This window comes from Chenopodium album, chromosome 7, assembly GCF_948465745.1.
Source record: "Chenopodium album chromosome 7, dcCheAlbu1.1, whole genome shotgun sequence".
NCBI classification, from domain to species: Eukaryota; Viridiplantae; Streptophyta; class Magnoliopsida; order Caryophyllales; family Amaranthaceae; genus Chenopodium; species Chenopodium album.
The window spans coordinates 2474985-2497973 of NC_137840.1; the positions used below are offsets into that span (position 1 = coordinate 2474985).

The 22989-nt window shown below is 36.8% G+C and overlaps 4 protein-coding genes across 4 annotated transcripts; 3 read left to right on the forward strand and 1 right to left on the reverse strand.

The window, feature by feature from the left end:
• The first annotated feature begins 2119 nt into the window (after positions 1-2119).
• LOC145638797 (1,4-alpha-glucan-branching enzyme 1, chloroplastic/amyloplastic-like) lies at positions 2120-9830 on the forward strand. The gene is made up of 15 exons (XM_081689834.1): positions 2120-2421; positions 2556-2675; positions 4168-4284; positions 4536-4746; positions 4986-5055; positions 5154-5423; positions 5506-6412; positions 6679-6795; positions 6958-7020; positions 7260-7367; positions 7573-7674; positions 7821-7888; positions 8035-8116; positions 8256-8372; positions 9239-9830. The coding sequence occupies exons 2-15, from the start codon at positions 2610-2612 to the stop codon at positions 9539-9541; spliced, it is 2601 nt and encodes an 866-aa protein (XP_081545960.1). The 5' UTR covers positions 2120-2421; positions 2556-2609; the 3' UTR covers positions 9542-9830.
• Positions 9831-11678: 1848 nt separating this feature from the next.
• On the forward strand, positions 11679-13568 carry LOC145640784 (uncharacterized). Its single transcript, XM_081692016.1, has 3 exons — positions 11679-11904; positions 12052-12167; positions 12718-13568. Exons 2-3 carry the CDS (start codon positions 12053-12055, stop codon positions 13215-13217), a joined length of 615 nt encoding a protein of 204 aa, XP_081548142.1. The 5' UTR covers positions 11679-11904; position 12052; the 3' UTR covers positions 13218-13568.
• Positions 13569-14366: 798 nt separating this feature from the next.
• Positions 14367-17373, forward strand: LOC145640786 (butanoate--CoA ligase AAE1-like). The gene is made up of 2 exons (XM_081692018.1): positions 14367-14564; positions 15869-17373. Exons 1-2 carry the CDS (start codon positions 14367-14369, stop codon positions 17363-17365), a joined length of 1695 nt encoding a protein of 564 aa, XP_081548144.1. The 3' UTR covers positions 17366-17373.
• A 4292-nt stretch (positions 17374-21665) lies between these two features.
• LOC145640787 (putative germin-like protein 2-1) lies at positions 21666-22457 on the reverse strand. The gene is made up of 2 exons (XM_081692019.1): positions 22334-22457; positions 21666-22213 (listed from the first exon to the last, which is right to left on the reverse strand). The coding sequence occupies exons 1-2, from the start codon at positions 22455-22457 to the stop codon at positions 21666-21668; spliced, it is 672 nt and encodes a 223-aa protein (XP_081548145.1).
• Positions 22458-22989: the final 532 nt, after the last annotated feature.

Here is a 22989-nt window from a genome sequence, read left to right on the forward strand (position 1 = left end):
AAAAATAACAAATAAATATTATAAATAAAATAAATTTTCATTTATAAAATATTTAAAAATACGGGGGATTACAATCTACCCCTCTTAAAAGAAGTTTCGCCCTCGAAACTTAACCCAAAAGCCATAAATTTTCCAAAACCATTCAAACTTTTGTGTTTTATATTGCTGTAAATTGATTGATTCTTAACATGCACACTCAACAAACTGAACTTTATGCTTAATAGACTCGTACTTGGCCAAAGTTTACATACTTTAATTGCATGTAAATACAACAATAGTGCATATTAATAAGCAAAATAATGCAAACTCAAGCAATAAATAACATAATTGAGGTAAAAAGCGCGAAATTACATCGCATTCTACCCCTCTTAAAGAAAAGAGTTACGCCCCCGTAACTCACCTCAATAACATCATTAGGCATTTCTTTTTCATTTCTTCTTTCTGCAATAATTTATCCATAACATGTTATTCTATAATTTCCTCAAATTTGAATAGTTCAATTCATAGGCACTCAATAATCCCTTTAGCTCTCCTTAGCTAACAACCGAAGGCTATTAAGATCTGTAAAAATCTTACAGGTGACACTGTATTTCGAATGAATCTCCAATGTAAACAATATATACGCAATCTCAAGATCATGGTAGGGTAATTGGTCTCATAAGATTTGTCTTGGCAAGAAGCATTATCATTTTTCCATTTTGTTGCAACACACATTCATTAAGTAAAAACTTCAAGTCCACCACTCCCATTAGGCAAGACTAAAACAAGTGCAACGATTAAATGTTCTTTAAGAGTTAAAAGGCTTGTTTACACTTCTCATCCCATTCAAACTAACTCTCTTTCATCAAGGTATATACAACAATCCTCAAAAGTCCTTCACAACCCTCTTTAAACATCTAATCCCAATAAACTCCTTATATCAGCCACATTGTTAGGTGTAGACCACTTACTCACCACTTGAATTTTTTTGTCCCAAAATGAAACTTACTCTCATTAATAAAAATTCACACTTCGAAAACTGAGCAAATTACAAGTCGTCCCTAAAATGTCACAGAATCCTCAAATGTCTATTATAATTCTCCTCACTCTTCATGTATAGCAAGATATCATTAATAAAGCCATATATTTATCGAATTACTGTACTCATGGAAATACTCGATTCATTAAATCCATAATGATTGTTAATACATTAATTAACCCAAAAGGCCTGATTTATATTTCCATGTTTATGAATCCATGTGCTCCTCAAAATTTTCTTCTCTCCAACTTGGTTTTCAAATTCTCCCAACGAAAGTCAATTGTCTCACGAATCGTATCCCTATTCTCTTTCCACCAAAGTTATGCTCCTCAAATTCTCATGGCAATTCAAAACAACAAAAACTCATCTTTCACTACCTAGTTCTACAGAAAAGCAGGGTCTCCACTCTCCTTAAAGTATGCGGCTTGACCAAAGCAAAATTCATACACTCCTCTCGCGTAGTTTATCATCACCAAATATATATATTTCATCAATTCTCCAAGTACATTCCTAATTTGATCATAAGGTTTCTCACCCCAATAATTCTCTCTTTAAACCTGTTATGTAACAAAAAAATGAGACCAACATTAGACGTGCCGACTACCTCTTATGTAACAAAAAATCCTCTTAAGTACATGTCAATGCTCCTTACCAGGATTAACCATGAGCCTACTAACAACTCTGATTGCATATGCAAGATCCGGCTTAGTCCAAACCATATCATACATCACACTCCCTATTTCACTAGCAGTAGGGAACCCGAGACATGTACTCTGATTGCATATGCAAGATCCGGCTTAGTTCAAACCTTTTTTTTTTTTTTTTTTATTTATTTTTGGCAGCTGAGTTTTCAAACTTAATTTATTAGAACTTATTTAATCTTGAATCAGTTAATAAAAATTCTAAATTGAATAGGACGGAGAGAAGCATAAACAAACCCTTTATAAATTTGGCCCATAAAAAGCATTTATAATACTCCATAGCACTTGAGTTTAATAATATCACTTTAAAAATCTATAGTAACTTTAATATAATTTAAATTAATAGTTAATTAAAAATTGATAATCAAACCTACCTTTTAAGATTAAACCATGAAAATATGCACTATATAAAAGGAACAAATAAGAACAAGTCCTAATATTAGCCTTGATTGAAGGCTAGCCTTGTGTATGTTCCTTAATTTTCGAAAAAATATTAAAAATATCGACAAAATCAACAAATCAATTAAAGCGGGAATACGTAGACGGCACTCACTCACTACACACTAGTGAAGTGAATCGTGAGTCAGGTGGAATGATCCTATAACCTCGTCACAAGAAATCTTTACACTTTTTTTAGAAAAAAAAGCGATTTTTTTTGTCAAGAATTTCCACGTTTACAACCCAAATACAGTCACTGTCTTAGTAAGTTAATTAAACACTGATTACAGTAATCTCTGTTGTTTAATTCTCATTGATATGATTTATATATATAGTACTTATAATCGCTCTACATAATTATATAATTTTACTATTTTGTATGATCAAATATTTTGCAGAAAATGGCATGTAAGTAAATGATATAGCAGATATTTTGAGTGGAGAAGACGAAGATGAATGTTGCAGTGGGTGTTCAAGCAACAAATTCAGTTGGGTCATTTCTAATTTCAGCCAATAGGGTAATTTAATGCCCTTTAAAACTTTTTTTTTTGTTAATTTTTATAAATTGGCAATTATTGTTGAATTTTGATGAAAAATGACAAATTGTTGAATGATTCTTTAATTTCTGCCAACAATTTCAAATGGGTGAGTTTTGAATACCTGAAAGATTGTTTATTTCATTGAATTAGACATTCTATTTTGGTTTTTAGGAGAAAATTGAGAAGTTTTGTTGAATTATTGAAGGAATTTCAGTGGGAAATCATTTATTTTGGGGGAATATGATGGTTAGATATTGCATGAATTTGAGGTCTGCATAAATGCTTGAAAATGCTGATATGTTGAATGCTATGGCTATAAATCTGAATTGTGGAATTGAAATCAAGGGTTTTAATCAAATTGGCTATGAATTGTTTTGCATTCTTTGTTTGTTGTATCATTGTATGTAATTGAAAAAGGAATTGTATAAATGACTTGTTTCCCTTGCAAAACTTGATTTTGGAAGACTTGTAAGGCCTTCGAATGCCGGTCGTTAATGATTGGCCTATGTGATGAAACAAATGACAGTTTACAATTTTACTAACATCATTTGTTTTTTGCACCAGCTATAAAAGTTAACTAAATTTTAATGACAACTTAAGCAGTTTTACAAATATTGCTGTCTTTGAGCTTAAGGCAAGTATAATTCCTTTTTAATGGGTGTGTTCTGAGTTTTCTGACTATCCTTTGTGGTGCAAGTAAGACTGGTGGATGATAACAATTACTTGTTCACAATTGTGTCGGTATATTGCCATAATGAGTGGCTGTTTAGATGGTATTGTGTGTTAGTGCATGACATGATTTGCTTTTTTTTTTTTTTTTTTTTTTAAAATAAATAAATAAATTAGTTATGGCATTTTTAAGCTTATAAGTTTTGTATTGCAGTTGGGTTGCACAAAGCTAACTAAGAAAGAATTAAACGAGTATGGCTGAATGTGTAAACTAGTAATCAGCTTGAAGATGTTGAATTGAGCTATTTGCCATTTTGCCATGCACTATAGCTCATCGTGCAAAGATAATGATCTGGCTTTTTGTGTAAGGAAGTATAAGACTGAATTAGAAAGGGAGATAATTTCAGAAGGGCTTTGTCAAATTGCTAAACATTAAATATTGTTCTTTCCCATCACTCTCATTATCATTTAAAATTAGCAGCAAGAAGTAAAGAGTATACTGAGTTTCCTAACATCCCTCTGTCTGTTATTTTATCAGTTTTTTACACTAATTTTATTTTGTGCCTCTCCTTTCATTTTGTATCTTTTGATTTTGGTGACTAAGTACTTAATGTTCTTGCACTGATATAAATTAAATTGTTGGCCTTACTTTTAACTTGATATCATGCTGTCAAGGTGTATAACGGAGATTCTTTTTGATGTGGTCTTTCTTATTTTCTTATAAAGTCAATTCATATTTTGCATGCAAATACTAGGATCTTGTTGTTGGTTGTTTCACTAAAAACTGCTAGCAATTTTACAGGGCTCAACAAGCAAAGAATTAATTTTGGCACAGACATTAGCATTGAACTGCAGTTCAAAAAATCTGTTCAGGCGCAATACCTTGCATCCTAAGTCAAAAGTTGACATAGTGCATCGAGTATGTTTTCATTACTAAAATGCTACTTTTTGGATCCCATGAGTATTTATGATGCTTAAAGTAATCATCTGTATATTCGGTGGTTGAAGAGGTTATGAAATAATTTTCATCAGATTTTAATCTCCAATGTTGAAGAGCTCATCAACATCTTGCAATAACTGAGTATTGCTGAAAATTTAATTGTTTTTATTGATGTGCAATATATCCTGTAAACCCTCACAGTACTGGAAAATGCCCATTTTCTTTGATAGATGAAGTATTGTCCTGCAATCTCAGCCAGTGCGACTGAAAGCAGTCAAGCAATGGAAAATGCTGAAGTAGAGACAGAGAATCTGGGAATCCTGGATGTGGATCCTTCCTTGGAACCCTACAAAGATCATTTTGAATACAGAGTGAAGAGATACGTGGATCAAAATCAGCTCATTGAAAATTACGAAGGCGGTCTTGAGCAATTTTCTCAAGGTGATATTCTTATCTGCACTGACATCCCGCTAAAATCTTTACCGATTAAACACTAATCTTTTAATTAGGTTGAAGTATCCAGTAATGCATCAACCGTAAATTATGTCTCTATGCTGTATTAAGTGAAGAATATTTGGTTCATGCCTATAGCCTGTCTATGCTGCCACCATTTGTCACCATGTAGCTTGGCATGTAGGAATATTAGTTATACATTCATATTGTTTATGTTTATTGTATAGGATACTTGAAATTTGGTTTCAATCGTGAAGAAGGGAGCATTGTGTATCGTGAATGGGCTCCTGCTGCTCAGTAAGTTTGTTACATGTCTAAAGGACTTTAATTTGTTTAAGCTGAGATTTCTGGTTTTCTAAATCTCTAAAATATCGTAACTTTTTTCATTGAACTAGGGAGGCTCAACTTATCGGGGACTTCAATGGGTGGGATGGTTCCAACTACAAGATGGAAAAGAACCAGTTTGGTGTTTGGAGCATTAGAATACCAGATGTAGGTGGAAAATCCATTATACCTCACAATTCAAGGGTTAAGTTTCGGTTTAAGCATGGAAATGGAATTTGGGTTGACCGAATTCCGGCATGGATCAAATATGCCACTGTGGATCCCTCGCGATTTGCAGCACCATATGATGGGGTATACTGGGAGCCTCCTCCTGAAGAAAGGTACTGGTTGAATCGACATAAAACTGCATTATATATAATGGAGTGAGATTTTGCTAACTCAGTTTACTTTTCATAATGCAAGCTACCAATTTCAGCATCCTCGTCCTCCAAAACCAAAAGCTCCTCGAATATATGAGGCCCATGTTGGAATGAGTAGCTCAGAGCCACGTGTAAATTCATATAGGGAATTTGCAGATGATGTTTTGCCTCGCATTAAGGCAAGCAATTATAATACAGTGCAGTTGATGGCCGTCATGGAGCATTCGTACTATGCTTCATTTGGATATCATGTGACAAACTTCTTTGCCGTGAGCAGTAGATCTGGAAACCCTGAGGACCTTAAGTATCTGATTGACAAGGCTCACAGCTTAGGTTTGCGAGTATTGATGGATGTTGTTCACAGCCATGCCAGCAACAATGTTACCGACGGTTTGAATGGTTTCGATGTTGGACAAAGCTCACAGGAATCATACTTTCATACTGGAGACCGTGGTTATCATAAGCTATGGGATAGCAGGTTGTTCAATTATGCAAACTGGGAAGTTCTTCGATTCCTTTTATCAAACGTAAGGTGGTGGCTTGAAGAGTTTAGATTTGATGGATTTCGTTTCGATGGAGTAACCTCCATGCTATATCATCATCATGGAATTAACATGGGTTTCTCTGGGAATTATAATGAGTATTTCAGTGAGGCAACAGATGTTGACGCTGTGGTTTATCTGATGCTGGCTAATCGTTTGATTTACAACATTTTTCCTGATGCTACAGTTATCGCAGAAGATGTTTCTGGTATGCCTGGATTATGCCGCCCTGTTTCTGAAGGGGGAGTTGGGTTTAACTATCGCCTAGCAATGGCTATCCCTGACAAGTGGATTGACTATCTGAAAAATAAGAAGGATGAAGAATGGTCCATGAATGAAATCATGTTAAGCTTGACTAATAGAAGATACACTGAGAAGTGTGTAGCTTATGCTGAAAGTCATGATCAGGTCCAAGTTCTTCCTTTCTCTGCAGTGGCTGCTTCTTTGCAGTTTATTCAGTTCAAATACTATTGTCTTGAAAACAATCTTTACTTCACTTCATAATTCAAGAGTTACATATAGCACTTCTTTTCACTTTTGAACCACTGAATACGAATAGAGTACATGTTCGTATTTCTTGTAAAATCAATTTATTTATTTCTCTGTTGTTTTCCTTTGTATCCTTTACTTATATATTTATATATGTCTCATGATTGTAATTTCATTTTCTGCAGGGAATAGTTGGAGACAAAACAATGGCATTTTTGCTAATGGACCAAGAAATGTATACTGGAATGTCCTGCTTGACTGAAGCTTCGCCCATAGTTGAGAGAGGGATTGCACTTCATAAGGTTTGGTTCTTTGTCACTTTTTTACTATATAATCTCAATTGATTAAGGGTATATTTTCCTATATAAACTCAATTACTTATGGGTATATTTTCCTTAAATTGCTTACCTTGAAGGCTAGAAGATTCTAGATATTTCTCTAAAAATCATTTAACTGTTCTGCAGATGATACATTTTATTACAATGGCCCTTGGAGGGGAAGGTTACCTTAACTTCATGGGTAATGAGGTAAGCGTTTGAGGTTGAGATCTTGTTAGACTGTTAGTTCTTGGGGATTCCATTCTTTTTAATGACAGTGTTGGGATGTCTAGAGCGATAAAACTTCATACCTTCTACACTGCAGGGAAAACCTGTTTAAGATTGAGTTCAGAGTAATGTATCAATATACAGCTTAAACAGAACATAATGTTTTTGTATAATTTATGTTTTTCTTCTTTGGCTGTAATGCATCCTCTATTGATTATCAGTTTGGCCATCCTGAATGGATCGACTTCCCCAGAGAAGGAAATGGTTGGAGTTATGATATGTGCAGACGTCAGTGGAATCTGCTTGACACAGATCACCTGAGATACAAGGTATTAAAACACACACCTGCCGAAACAAAATATACATTTTACCACTTTGAAGCAGTCAAGCCTCAAACAGAGTTCTTGAGTGCTATAGACATAAGAAACGAGAGCTGGCTGGTCATCTACTTTCTGAGATTCTGATTGTCACTAATATCGAATCTTAATTTTATAAAAGGGGTCTTGATCACAGTTTTTGGTTTCTTCTGTCCAGTTCCTGAATGCATTCAATCGTGCCATGAATTTGTTGGATGAGAAGTTTTCATTTCTTTCTTCATCAAAACAAATTGTCAGCAGTACAAATGAAGAAGACAAGGTATGGGTACTTGAAGCAAACATTAAGTGTTGTTTCTCATACTTGCAGCTTTTTAGTTGATGTTTATGCAGTTGTCATAATAACGATGACAAGTTATTCTCTCCCATTTCCTGTAACGCAAGACATATATATTCAAAATTTTACAGGTTATTGTGTTTGAGAGAGGCGATTTGGTCTTTGTCTTCAACTTCCATCCAGAGAATACATACGAAGGGTAAACAAATTCTCTTGTGATCTTTATGCTGTGAGAATTTTAATCCTTATCATTTTAGGAATAAATTATTTATTACTTTGCTGATGATTGATTTTCCCACGAATTTCCCTTTCTAGAATTATTTTATGTGTGATTTTCATTTGCAGTTACAAAATTGGGTGTGATCTGCCTGGAAAGTATCGTGTTGCACTTGATAGTGATGCTTTGGACTTCGGTGGAAGAGGAAGGGTAAGGCCTAAGGATGTAGCTGGTTGTTCACCATATTGTATTGGCTTCTCAAACAAAATTTCATATAACTTTATACAATTTCAACCCTTGCTTGACCATAACTGAGCAATTGTGTGCAATATTTTTTTTTTATATGTAGGTGGGTCATGACGTTGATCATTTCACAAATCCTGAAGGAATACCAGGAGTTCCTGATACAAATTTCAACAACCGTCCTAATTCCTTTAAAGTCCTATCACCAGCTCGTACATGTGTGGTATACATCTACATTATTTACTCTCTCGCTTCATTGTATTGAAAAGAAACATGGTTCATTTGCTAGCTTACAATAAACTTTATCCCATCAGACATCTACTTCATATGATTTTGCTTGATTGCAATGTTTTCATAGCAGCTGTGGTAATTCATCTAGTCTTATTAGCTGGTCAGAATCAAGAGATGTGATTATGTGGTGGTCTTGGTTTTGATTAATGCATATTTTTTTTTCTTTTTCTTTTTGGCCATAAATTCAGATTATTTCACATTTCTCTTTCAGTTTTATCTGCCTAATAATAACTGATTCATTAATGAACCAAACTTGAGTATCTTTTGGTTAAATAGAACAGAAAGGAGAGAAGTTGAGGGCTGCCAATGGAAATGATGATCTTTTTGCTTCTTGTTGGTTGCCCAGCTGATAATCCCCAACCCACTCAATATTTTTAAGTTCCTGTTGGGGGAGGAGAAGAATGGGGTGAATAGAGTTGTGCACACGACACAAATGCCACTAGTGACTCTTGCCTTGTTATTCCACTAACCTATGAATTCTACACACATCAAGAGCTAGTCATATCTTTGCCAAATAAATGGTTGTGTTGCACAATCAAGTTCTTGCTACATTAATTAACCGTACAACAATCTCACGATGCCTAAATGATTGGGTGGGTGTGATTTTGAGAATTGATAATGAGAAATTTAGTTTTCTAATTGTTGAGTGGTTGTAAGATAATCAATGCACCACGTCAATGGTGCAACTGTCAAGCCGGTTATGTTGTTTTCCTTGCCCTGGTTCTGTTGAGTTACAAAGAATATGTTCGCTCCTTTAAGTACAACCATTTTTTAACTATATATCTCTTTGTTCCATAGGCATATTACAGAGTAGAAGATTATCCTGATGAGACTGTCGCAACCACTACCGTTGTTGCTGATAGTCTAGAAGAAGAGGCTGATGGAGCTGAGGATGTTAGCCCTGTACTAAAAAAACCAGCTCCCGTGGAAAAAAATGCTGCTCCAAGCGTAGAGGAGATTCCATCAACAGACAAGATCATGGTTAGTGGACGGCCTGGTGACTCAGATTGTAATCCCTCCACAGCAAGTGACTTCAAAATCAGTGTACCTCTTCTGTCATCCATGCACTTTCCTTTTGTTCGTGGTTACCTCTTAGTGTAAATAAGTAGCTAGATTGCTTACATGGTTATGTAATTGCAGTTTCATCATGTAATCATGGAAGAGATTGAATAAATCAAATGAAGAGTTTTGTTACCAATGTATGTTATTGTGAATGTAAAATTTCAGCAAGGAGTTATGCCAAAGAGTCAAGAGGCTTACAAGTTCCATTTTAAGCTGTTCACTCGAATATTTAGGTCAGATTGGGAACAGATCAAATTAGGTTGTGATTCAAACTTGAACAAGTCTGTTTAGTGAATCTAGCTTCTAGCTTGGGTTTACGGGTCAGGTTAAAGTTGGGTCATGTTATGTTAGGTAAATTACCATTGTGGGTGCATGTTGACTTTGATTAGACTCAAATTAAAGTTAGGTTTAATTACAAGTTTGGGTTGTATTGAGCCAAGTTTGAGATGGGTTTCTAGCTAGTAAACTTAAGTTTGGGTCAAATTTGTGTAGGATTAATTTTAGATCGAATAATCTTTAAATTGGGTCATCCTTGAACTTCGATCAAGCATTTCATAATTTGAACAATCCAAGTGTTACGAATGTACTATTGGACCTATATAATTGTGAACAGAGTTATGGAATATATGATATGAACAAATGATTACTTGATTTGATTTCAAGTTATTCACTGATTTGATCAATGATAGACGAGTTAACAATAACGAGTCAAATAAACTACGGAAATTTCACCAAATGCCCCTGAGTTATTTTTTTATTCACCAAATACCCATCAAAACTTTTAAATTCACCAAATACTCCTTGAGTTTAAGAAAAATGTCACCAAATGCCCTTAATAACTAACGGTGTTAAACATCGTTAGTCATTAATGACTAATATGCCACGTGGCAACCTCTAATTGGTTTTTGTAATATTAGTTAATTAATTATTAAAAAAAACTTTAAAAAATTAAAAAAAAAATTAAAAAAAAATTAAAAAAATTAAACCAAACCCCCAGCCAATCTCCCCATCGCACCACCACCCCACACGACAGCCCAACCCCTTGCCTCCACCTCACCGGCGACCAATGTCCTCTTTTGCGTCGCCGACCACCCTCCCTCCCCTTATCCAATGTCGTCACCGCCCCTCTCTTGCCCAGAATAACGTTCCCCCCACCCTAAACCCCTCCCTCCACACTCGAAAAACACCTCTCTCCCCTCCCACCGGCGCCCAGCCCCCATCCCCATGCGCCTGCGACGCTAATTCCCCCCATCCCCCTACCACCTCCACCTACTTCCCCCCTCCCTAAACCACCATCGTCGACACCCTAAAACCCCAAAAATCGAAAACCCCCAAATCAAAACCCTAGATTTCGATTTGGGGTTTTTTCGATTAAGGGGTTTTTCGGTTTTTTTGGGTGGTGGTTTAGGGTGGAAATGGGGTGGGGATGGCGGGGGTGGGGTGAAAAAGGTTCGTCGGCGCCGGGGAGGGGGTTTCGACACCGGCTGCGAGGGAGGGGGGTGGTTTCGAGGGATGAGGAGGGGTTTAAGGGGAGGGGAAACGGAGGGAGAGGGGGCTGGGGGTAGGGGAAGGGTGTCGAGGGTGGGGGGGCTTGCCTTGCCGGCGGATTGGGACCACCGGCGCAGGGGGAGGGGTGGGATCTGGCATGGTGGCAGTGGTGGGGTGGGGTGGGTCTTGGGTGGTGGGGTTTTTTTTTCTTTTTTTTTTTAATTTTTTAATTTTTTTTTAATTATTTTTAATTTTTTAAAGTTTTTTTTAATAATTAATTAACTAATATAATATTACAAAAACCAATTAGAGGCCGCCACGTGGCATATTAAGGGCATTTGGTGATATTTTTCTTAAACTCAGGAGCATTTGGTGATATTTTTCTTAAACTCAGGAGCATTTGGTGAATTTAAAAATTTTGATGGGTATTTGGTGAATAAAAAATAACTTAGGGGCATTCGGTGAAATTTCCGAATAAACTAAGATCGAGTTACATATTACTAGATCACCATGAGTCAAATATTGCCTTAAATTTGGCCTTTGTCTTTTTTTTTTTTTATTATTGTTTTAATTAGTATTGGTCTTCTAGTTGGTGACGTGGACTAGCAGCATTTTTTATTTTATTTTATTTTATTTTTCTCTTTTCTTTTTAAATATCTTTCCTAAACATGGAAGGTGATAATCCATCCGTCCAAAAACACTTAAAATAGTCCAAGGCCGTCGGATTGATTTGACCGTTACACGCTCCTTCACCTTTAAAAATTCAAACAGCCGCCCGTTGTCGCTGTAATTCCATTACAATAATAATTCTACGAACAAAACATCCACAATTCTCAAACCAAAAACCCCAAAACTAGAACCCTAATTTCAGAATCAGTAAAACTTGTTAGACCAAGTTCTTCCAATTTTTCAAGGTCAAAATCAATTAAAAATTCAATCTTTCATACTTTTACTACTTTATTTTCCATTATTATTTCTCAATCACAAAACTTGGAATTATATTTTATTATTAATGCCCATTTTCTTGCTCTTGTTTTTCTCTGTATGTTTTGTTGTTTCAGGATGAAATCTGATCGGAAACCACCGCTTGCAAGATCTCCGATGACGCTTCGCGGCCGTCGTCCTCTTCAACCACCCAATTCCAATATCATTGCCAACACCCCTCTTCGAACACCAGGTAATTTTCAATTCAAAGTTTTTATTTTATTTATTTATTTCTTTTTTTTTTTTGGTGGGTTGATGATATATACTTGTATAATTGATGAAATATAATTTAGTTCAAAAAAATTGATGATACCCGTTAGTTTATTCATTCTTAATCATTGATTAATAACACCAATCAACGCGTTAAGTTAGACACTTAGACTATAAGGTTGTGTTTGTCAAAATTAAAACTGACTAGAAATGGATCCAATTTTTTTCTTAATTTTGGGTGTTCTTGATAATTGTTTTTGTTTTTCTGTAATTTTTAATCAGAAATGAACCTACATAATTTTTTGATTGTTTTTCTGGGTTCTGATTATATTCAAAAACTTTGTAATTAAAAAGAAAATGGATTAATTTATTGTTAATCAGAAATGAACCGATACAATTTATGATAAGGTATGTTTTTCAGGGCTCTAATTTTTTGTGTGTGATTATTATATTTATATACTCTGGTTTTGAACAGAACACGTATTATATATGCTTTATAATGGGTTTATTTTGTAAATTATCTGTAATTGCAGCTATGATGAACAAACCCCAGATGAAAGGATCAGAAAATATGCCAGAAAACAACACAGTTTCTTGTGAATTGAGGGCACTAGCAAAGATGGTTCAAGATGAGCTCGGCGCAATCAACGCGAAAAATACTGAATTTGGCAGTCATTCATCAATTGGAGGTACTAATCAGTTTGAGAGGGGTCGGTTTTACAATGCTTATTCAGAAAGAAGGAATGAAAGGCTAAGGAAGAAACAGAGTGAAACAGGGGATGATGAGCCTAAATCTGCTTATAATTTAGGTGTTAAGCTTGATTCTACTACTAAGAAGAAGGATACTAGGAAGAAAACAGATAGTCTTAAAAAGACAATGATGGCAGCGGCTACTTACTCTTCTGTGGATCGTAGCGAGCACCCGAGGTATGCTTTGAGGAGCACCGCCAGGAAGCCTCCACTTCCGGTGGCACCGATGAATGTCGATGAGACGGCGAGGAAGGCTCCTAGTACAAGAGCTAGGAGGAAGTAAGGGGGGAGAAAGGAATATAGATTTTAGACAAAATTGAGGAAAGATTTATTGATATGTCACATTTCATTTCTATGGGTGGTAGAATTGCCTATGTCAAAGTTGTTGATGGATAAGCTCTACTCATGGGACATTATAATGGTAGATGTTTTGCTTGTATGTTGTTGTAGTCCATCAATGGTGGACATCATAAATTTTTTATCAAGTCTCGGAACAACTAAATTCGGTGATTTTCGAATTGAATCTTCTATAATGTTGATCATTCCCTCCTTATTCATCAATAGGTGAGGTGATAATAGGTCGTTTCTATCAAATTTTGTTAATCAGTTTGAGTTATCTTAGGCATATATGTGATGATAAGTAGTGTATATCATATTTATTTAACAATTTGGTTATTTTATTGATTGTTCGGGTGTATTATGCTTGTGTTGTATCAATAGGTGAGGTGGATAATATCATAATAGGTCGTTTTATCAAATTTTGTTAATCAGTTTGGGTTATCTTAGGCTACATAATGTGATGATAAGTCGTTTATATTATTGACTGTTCGGATCTATAACATTTTGGTTATTTTATTGACTGTTCGGATCTATTCTGGTTTTGTTGTATTCGACTATATTACTAACTATTGTGATATTATGTACAAATAATATAATGATATAACCTTGAAACTTGTTAGCCTTGAAATATTAGTGAAGAGTTCATAATAAATGATATGATTAAGATTTATTTGCAAATAACTAAAAGGGTACATTACAAACATTGCAATTTTACGCTGTCATTCCAAACTATTTAACGAACTTGTTTATTACAAATAGTTCGGTGATTGATTGATTAGCCAAAGTTTAAATTGACTAAACATGAATTATTGCATTACTACAAGTTTACAACTTAAAATTGACTTTAAAATGAATTATTGCATTACTACAAGCTAACAACTTAAAATTGACTTTAAAATGAATTATTGCATTACAAATTAAAATTGACCAAAACATGAATTATTACACAAAACTTAAAGTAGACTTCTAATTAAACAATCCATATATTAACGGTTTAAACTCTATTTAACGAATCTCTTTTGTCTCTTCTTTCCACCCAAAAAAATAAAGTCAAAACTTTACTAAATTCACAATAAAGCTTTAGAACTCATTAATGGAGGGATTAATTCGTTGCTCAGCAAATTATGTTCCACTCTCTCCAATAAGCTTTTTGGAGAGATCAGCACTTGTTTATGGAGATCAAACTTCTGTTGTTTATGGAAATGTTAAGTATACTTGGAGAGAAACTCTTATTAGGTGTACTAAACTTGCTTCTGCTCTCACCCAATTGTCTATCTCTTATGGCGATGTTGTAAGTTCTTAATTTTTTTCGATTATGCTCAATTATCGTTGCGCATAATTTTAGGTGATAAGTTGTTCTTTGGTTCTCAATTTGAGTTTTTATTGAATTTGATTTAACACGTTCAATTTTATGCTTGTACATGTTCTTAAATACTTGTAACAGTTTGATTGTGTATGAAATTTTTGTATTTTAGAAATTTTAAGAAAATTGATACTTGAAAATATACACATTAAGACTAGTTTATGAACATATTACATGATAACATTTTATTATTTTCATATATTGTGATCGAAATAAATGTATTAATGGTGTATAGATTTAAATGTTGCAATAAGTTGCATGCATTTAGCCATTTAGGAACGGAAAATATACTATGATTGGATGGTATGTTTATATATGACTATTTTTGTCATGATTTCTAGTACTCGTATTAAAGTGTGGACCCTTGCTGATCAAATCCATGTATATTTTGTGCACTTTGTACATACTTCCTCCGATTTGCTTCGATATACTACCTCCGTTTCATATTATTTGCAACGATTAGACATTTGTTCTCTCTACTCTATGTCAAATCATTGCAAATAATATGAAATGGAGGTAGTACAAGGAATGTATCAAATGATATCCTGTTTTATGATGTCCGTTTTTGTGGCTATACTTCCAAGTAATGAAGTGATCGTGCTACAAGATAAACTTACATTTGATAAACGAATTTTCATCATCGTACTAATTCTCATATTTCCAATTGATTTTGGTATATATGTGGTCAATTTTACAAAACAGTTTGAAGTGATCAAGGGAAGTTTGACTTTTGACTTGACAAAAATTGTTTTATTTTTGTGTTCCACCGGATTTACCCATGGGCTAATCTGGATTCGGGGATCAGTTCTGGGTGGTACTTAACAAAAATTGTGACATACTCCCCTAATTCCAAACATTACATTAGATATATACCATCATACCAGTGTAATGTAGGCAATTCGAAGCCATTTAAAGAAGAGAAAAATGGTTGTTTAGCTGATTGTTGAAAATATAGCAGGTGATCAAATTAAAGGGAGTGTATTGGTAATGCTGGTGAAACATATTTCACATCTAAACGTCCTGTTAGGCCTAACCTTCTTCTTGTTTATGATGTACATGCTTTCTATCATGCAAATGATGCATTGCACGATGTTTTAGCTTTGTTTAGTACTAACGGAGGTTGAAAATGGTGTAATAAAAAAAATCTGTGCTTGTACATACATTATTATTATTTTTGTTTTTGTTTGTTTGTTTCGGCTTAGGTACATCTGACTGTCCATTTTCTACATTAGGTTGCTGCTTTTCTCCCCAACACTCCAGCAATGTATGAGTTGCACTTTGCTGTTCCAATGGCCGGAGCAGTCCTTTGCTCTTTGAATATCCGTCATGATTCTGCAATGCTGTCTGTCTTGCTAAAACATTCTAAGGCAAAACTCATCTTTGTAGATTATCAGTTTTTGGATACTGTACGCGGAGCATTGGAAAACATGTCCAAGTCATGCTCTAGCCTTCCTGACATTGTCTTAGTTCTCGATGAACAGTTGATGTCAGTTGGAATTGACATGCTTCAAAATACAACCATTGATTACGAGAATCTTGTACAGGCTGGAGATCCTGAATTTGAGATCCGAAAGCCAAAAGATGAATGGGATCCAATTGCATTGAATTATACTTCTGGGACAACTTCAAGTCCTAAAGGCGTTGTTTACAGCCACAGAGGTGCATATCTGAACTCCTTGGCTACAGTTCTAGTGAATGAAATGCTTACGAGGCCTGTCTTTTTGTGGACTGTCCCTATGTTTCACTGCAATGGCTGGTGCTTTACATGGGGTATAGCAGCTCAAGGTGGTGTAAACGTCTGCCTGCGCAATGTTGTTGCAAAGGATATATTCAGTAGTATTGCTGAGTATAAAGTTACCCACATGGGTGGTGCACCAACAGTTCTTAACATGATCATAAATTCTCCTGATGGCGATAAGAAGCCTCTTCCAGGAAAGGTGGTAGCGATAACAGGTGGTGCTCCACCAGCCCCACAAGTACTCTTCAAAATGGAGGAGATTGGGTTTGCAGTAACACACGGATATGGGTTGACAGAAGCCTACGGCCCTGCTACAGTTTGTGTTTGGAAGCCTGAGTGGGATGCTTTGCCTCCGAATGAAAGGGCAAAGATTAAGGCGCGGCAAGGAGTGCTCCATCTTGGGCTTGAGGAAGTGGATGTAAAAGATCCTATGACTATGAAAAGTGTGCCTGCTGATGCAAAGACAATGGGCGAGGTTATGCTTAGAGGAAACACCATCATGAATGGGTACTTGAGCGATGAGAAGGCTACTCAGGAGGCTTTTGAGAATGGATGGTATCATAGCGGAGACTTAGCTGTCAAATACCCTGATGGCTATATTCAGATAAAAGACCGAGCAAAGGACATAATAATATCTGGGGGAGAGAATATAAGTTCAATTGAGGTAGAAGATGTAATATCTAGTCATCCTGCTGTTCTAGAAGTTGCTGTTGTGGCTCGTCCTGATGATCACTGGGGGGAGACACCCTGCGCGTTTGTAAAGCTGAAGGATGGGTGTAATGATGTTACCTCTGCAGATATAATTAAGTTTTGTAGAGATCGCTTGCCTCATTATATGGCTCCTCGGACAGTTGTTTTTGAGGATCTGCAGCGCACAATAACTGGCAAGGCACAAAAATACATACTCAGGGAGAAAGCAAGAGCCATGGGAAGTCTAACAATCAATCAATCAATCAATCAAAGCCTTAATCCCAAAAGTGGGGTCGGCTAACATGAACCAAATTTGATTATTCCGTGTAGTCATCAACATAAATCTTTCTCCTCCATCCCTTACGATCCAAAACTTCATCCTCACGTAAATCCATGCACTTCATATCCTTCCTCACTCCTTCCAACCAAGTCATCTTTGGTCTCCCTCTTCCTCGTTTAATCCCTCCATGGTCCCACTCTTCCACTCTTCGCACCGGTGCACCCTCGGGTCTCCGTCTTACATGTCCAAACCAACGCAGACGATTTTCCCTTAATTTATCTACAATGCCCGCCACACCTACTTTCTTGCGAATAACCTCATTTCTGATTCTATCTCTTAAAGTGTTTCCACACATCCACCTTAACATGCGCATTTCCGTAACCTCCATCTTTTTAATATGCTCTTTCTTAGAAGCCCAACATTCTGTACCATAGAGCAACACTGGTCTTATGGCAGTCCTGTAGAATTTTCCCTTCAACTTTAAGGGAATGCTGCGGTCGCATAGCACTCCCGTGGCCGCTCTCCATTTAAGCCACCCTGACTTAATCCTGTGGGTCACGTCTTGATCAATGTCACCATTCTTTTGGATGATCGACCCTAGGTACTTAAAACATTCACTCATGGTCAAATCCTTTCCATCCAAACTCACCACTTCATTGCTTGTCCCCCTCTGAGTGCCAAAACGACATACCAAATATTCAGTCTTACTCCGACTTAGCTTAAACCCTCTAGATTCCAACCTTTGCCTCCATTGCTCCAACTTGACATTAACCCCATCCTTAGTCTCATCCACCAAAACGATATCATCTGCGAACAGCATACACCATGGAACCTCATCTTGAATTGGTCTAGTTAATTCGTCTAGAACCGTTGCAAAAAGAAAAGGGCTTAATGCAGACCCTTGATGCAATCCGATTGTAATAGGGAAATCTTTTGTCAACCCTCCGCATGTCCTCACATTTGTTGACACATCCCGATACATATCCTTAACTAGGTCTACATACCTTCGTGGGATACCTTTCTTCAACATTGCCCACCAAAGTATCTCTCTTGGCACCTTGTCATATGCCTTCTCTAAATCAATAAAGACCATATGAAGATCTTTCTTCTTTACCCTATAAAACTCCATCATTTGTCTTATCAAATGGATTGCCTCCATAGTAGATCTCCCAGGCATAAAACCAAATTGGTTATCTGAAATGCTTGTGCATGCCCTCAACCTTTGTTCAATCACCCTTTCCCACAACTTCATAGTATGGCTCATAAGCTTAATTCCTCGATAGTTAGAACAATCTTGAGCGTCTCCTTTGTTTTTATAAACCGGGACCAAGGTGCTCTTCCTCCAATCTTGTGGGATCCTTGTAGCCGTCCATATCTTGTTGAAAAGGTTTGTTAACCAATCAATACCAATCTTACCCAAACACCTCCACACCTCTATCGGTACCCCATCAGGGCCAACCGCCTTCTTAGGTTTCATCTTCCTCAGTGCAATCTCCACCTCTACTCTCCTAATCCTTCGCACATACTCCATGTTGATTTCTTCATCACTCATAGAGGTATCTCCTATCACAACTCCATTACTTCCATTAAATAATTCATCGAAGTACCCCTTCCACCTGTCCTTGATGCCCTCCTCTTGCACTAGGACCATTTGGTTCTTATCTTTGACACACTTCACCATGCCAATATCCTTCCTTGCCTCTTGTCTTCTCTTTGCCATCTTATAAATGATCCTTTCTCCCTCCTTGGAATCAAGCTTTTCATAAACCTCCTGATATGCCTTTTCTTTTGCTTGGCGAACAGCTGCCTTTGCCTTACTCTTAGCCTCCTTATACGCTGCAAAGGTTTCATCACTCCTACATTTTCCTAAGGCTTGATAGCATTCCCTTTTTTGCTTAATTACTGCTTTCACCTCTTCATTCCACCACGAAGTATCTCTCTGTACCGAAGTTCTTCCCCTTACTTCCCCTAAGACCTCTTTGGCCACTCTTAGGAAACAGTTCTTCATTCGTAACCAGGTCATGTCCGGATCCACCTCTCCATCCCAATCCGCTTCTTCAATTACCTTTTCTGTAAAAACCTTAGCTTTTGCATCCCTTAGGGTCCACCATCTTATCCTTGGTTCTTCTTGTCTAACTTTTTTCTTCGCCTTCTCTTTCAGACGAATAGTCATTACCAATAGCCGGTGTTGGGTGACCACACTCTCCCCTGGGATAACCTTACAGTTTATGCAACTTTGTCTATCTATGCTCCTTGTGAGCAGGAAGTCTATTTGAGTTGCATTTGCTCCATTCCGAAAAGTTATCAAGTGTGAATCCCTCTTCTTAAACCAAGTATTAGCCAAAATTAAATCATATGATTGGGCAAAATCCATAATAGCTTCACCACCGGCGTCCCTCTGCCCATACCCAAAGCCTCCATGGACACTCTCATAGCCATCTCGGCTCGCCCCAACGTGCCCATTTAGATCCCCTCCAATATATAACTTCTCTGAGTGGTGGACACCCTGCACCACCTCGTCTAGGTCCTCCCAAAATTGTCGTTTCTCTTCTGCATCTAAACCCACTTGGGGAGCATAAGCACTGATAACATTCACAATCTCCTTGCCACATAGCAACTTCAGCCTTATCAACCTATCGTTCTTCCGATAGACCTCGATCACCTCTTTTGCCAACCTCTCATCGAGAACCACACCAACTCCGTTCCTAGCTCCACCATTCCTTGTTCTGTGGCTCGTTTCTTGCCCAACATACCATACCTTATACCCCAAAACCAAGCCTCGAGCTCCTTCTCCTGTCCATCTTGTCTCTTGGAGGCACATGATGTTCACGCGTCGTCTTTTCATTACTTCTACCAATTCTGCTGATTTTCCCGTAAGAGACCCCACATTCCAAGAACCAATCCGCAAACTAAATTCTTTTCTCCCACGCTCCCTCCTGATCCCAACTCCAAGTCCTTGATTATTTGACACCACAATTGGGCAATATGGCGCGTCGCTTCTGGGCGACGACCTAGCAACCCTTACATACTTATCACTGCACCCGGGTCTGGGAAGTGCAGCGCGTCGCTCGGTAGGGAACGCCCCAATGGCACGCCCTTGCTCATTTGACACCACACTCGGGCAATGTGGCGCGTCGCTTCTGGGCGACGACCTAGCAACCCTTGCATACTTATCACTACACCCGGGTCTAGGAAGTGCAGCGCGTCGCTGAGTAGGGAACGCCCCCACGAAAATATCTGTTTGGCTCATGTCATGGGATGTGACGAAGTTTTATACTGGCTGTCACTGGCCTACCGTAACCCTCCTCCTTTATCCAGGCTTGGGACTGGCAGCGGGAAACCCACTGGCGGAGTTATGGGAAGTCTAACAAAAACCAGTAAACTTTAAGTTATGATGGCCTTATTTCTTTGTCGATTCCTGTCATAGTTATATCGTTCCTTATGCTTTCTGCAAAATGATATTGAGCTTATGCTAGCAGTACCAGAGTCGATTCATATTCAATATTCATCCACCCCTTTTTCTATCAGAAGCATTTCAGATTCTAACAGTTCAAAACTTCAAATGCTTCTTTGGAAACATGGATTAAGACTTTGAAGCTTTCATATCCTTTATTTATACAAAACCTCCTGTGATCGTTCCTCTTATGTTTTAATATATGTGAGTGTGACTGTGAGTTCATTCAAGAACATTTAACCTCACTCACCAAGTTACCATGTGATCTGTTGTATTATTTCTGATTTCATGATATAGAATGTGCGTTCAGCAATGATGTTGTGAATAAATTGTGCATTAATTTTTAGTACACATCAATGACTTGTTGCATTCCACATGTTTGTGGTTTTATTGATGTCCATTTTTTCTATTAAATAATATATAAAAAAAAAATAAAAAAAAAAATTAAAAAAAAAGTTTATCCCCAAGTTCTTCACTTATTCATTGAAATTTGTTGTGCTACCTAACTGTCTGTAAGATTATAGCTGTAGTTTTATTGTTCTTATTTGAAATAGTATGTGTCATATAAGTCAGAGAGCTCTAAATACATCTTGTGTTTATCATTTAACATTTCCTTAGTTTACTTGGGAGCAAACTTATGATTTAATTGCTTTCTTTTCCATGGCAAATATTAAACAGATAGTGTATTCATAACAGCTCAATAAACTTTTTCAATACTGTATAAATATGTTATTCTTTTATTTTTGTAAAATTTGAACGAATAAACAATGGTATTAGAAAATAAAAACATCTGCAAACATAATGAAATCAATAATTGATCACTCTGCACTACATAGTTCTGTTTGTTCCTAATCAGGAAGTAATCAGTTAGAACTTGGACTGAATGTACTTGATGACATTAGCATCAAGCTGAAAGGCCTTGGAAAGAACATCAACCGAGATAGGTGCTTCAGACCCAAAAACAGCGTTACCAACAGTGACCACACCTGGGTTCTGGCTACTCAAAGCAGAAAGGGCAAAAGCAGGAGTTTTGCCAACATTGAGCTGAAAGTGAACGAGACCTTGTGGGAAAACAAACACGTCTCCCTTTTTGAGAACCTTGGTAAAGAGCTTGTTTGCACTATTATCCGCTGGGTTAGAGGTAACAAAACCAACATAAATGGTACCCTCCATCACTGTGAAAACCTCAGTGGCACGGGGGTGTGTGTGGGGAGCAACAAGGCCATATGGAGCAAAGTCGAGCCTGGCAAGTGATATGCCAAGGGTGTTGAGTCCTGGCAATTGTGTTACTGCCACTGGAGTAACTGCTGAGCCTAGCTTATTGTTAGTGTTACCAGGTTTGTCTAGCCCATTGGTGAAGAAATCTTCTGCTGTAACTGCCTTTGGATTCTTGCAGAATAGCCCATTTACAAACACTGCAGATAATAAATAGCATAACATAAATCAGTGTTATTGCTTAGAAAAAAAATACAGTTAACTCCTACTTGGATACAAATATTGGAATATTATGCAGTTAAACAGGAATTAAATCTTACATGCATTTTTAGGGTCATTTGTGGCAACACAAAAGTCTTGGAGCTGCGTAGGATCGGTGGCAAAGACTACACTAGATGTTAGAGCTAACAGTGTTAAGTACGCAATGAATCTGTAAGCTGCCATGGTTTCTGATGTCTGATTTAATTATCGTTTAGTTTCTACTAGCTGTAATATAATGAACTTTTATTTCTTTTGTATGAGTTTGAGCACTTGTAAGTTGTGATGGTTTCTTGCTTGGGAACACACCCTTTTTATAGGTTTTACTGATGGATTGTTTTGGAGTTGAATTGGCCATATTTTTGTTGAGCACATAAATTTGTCAAAGAAAGTTATCATGTCATGTTAACTAAGTCTTAAGGTAGTTGATGTATTAACTTATACTACTGTTTTAAGCAGGTACTGACTTGGTATTACCTGCCAATTTCTGTGTTCACAAACAATCCTTGGGAGTATTTGCTGTTATAAAACTATGAAATCAGTGTAAGATGGCGTGAATTGGTAAAAAAAAATTGACTCTTTCTCAGATTAATATTCAATCCTCTTTTGATAATATGTTAATATTTTTTCACTAAGTAATACTTGGTATATTATTAGAATTATTATTAGAATTTATAGTCAACGAATTGTCTTTAGTGATGATGTATCTTAGCTACAC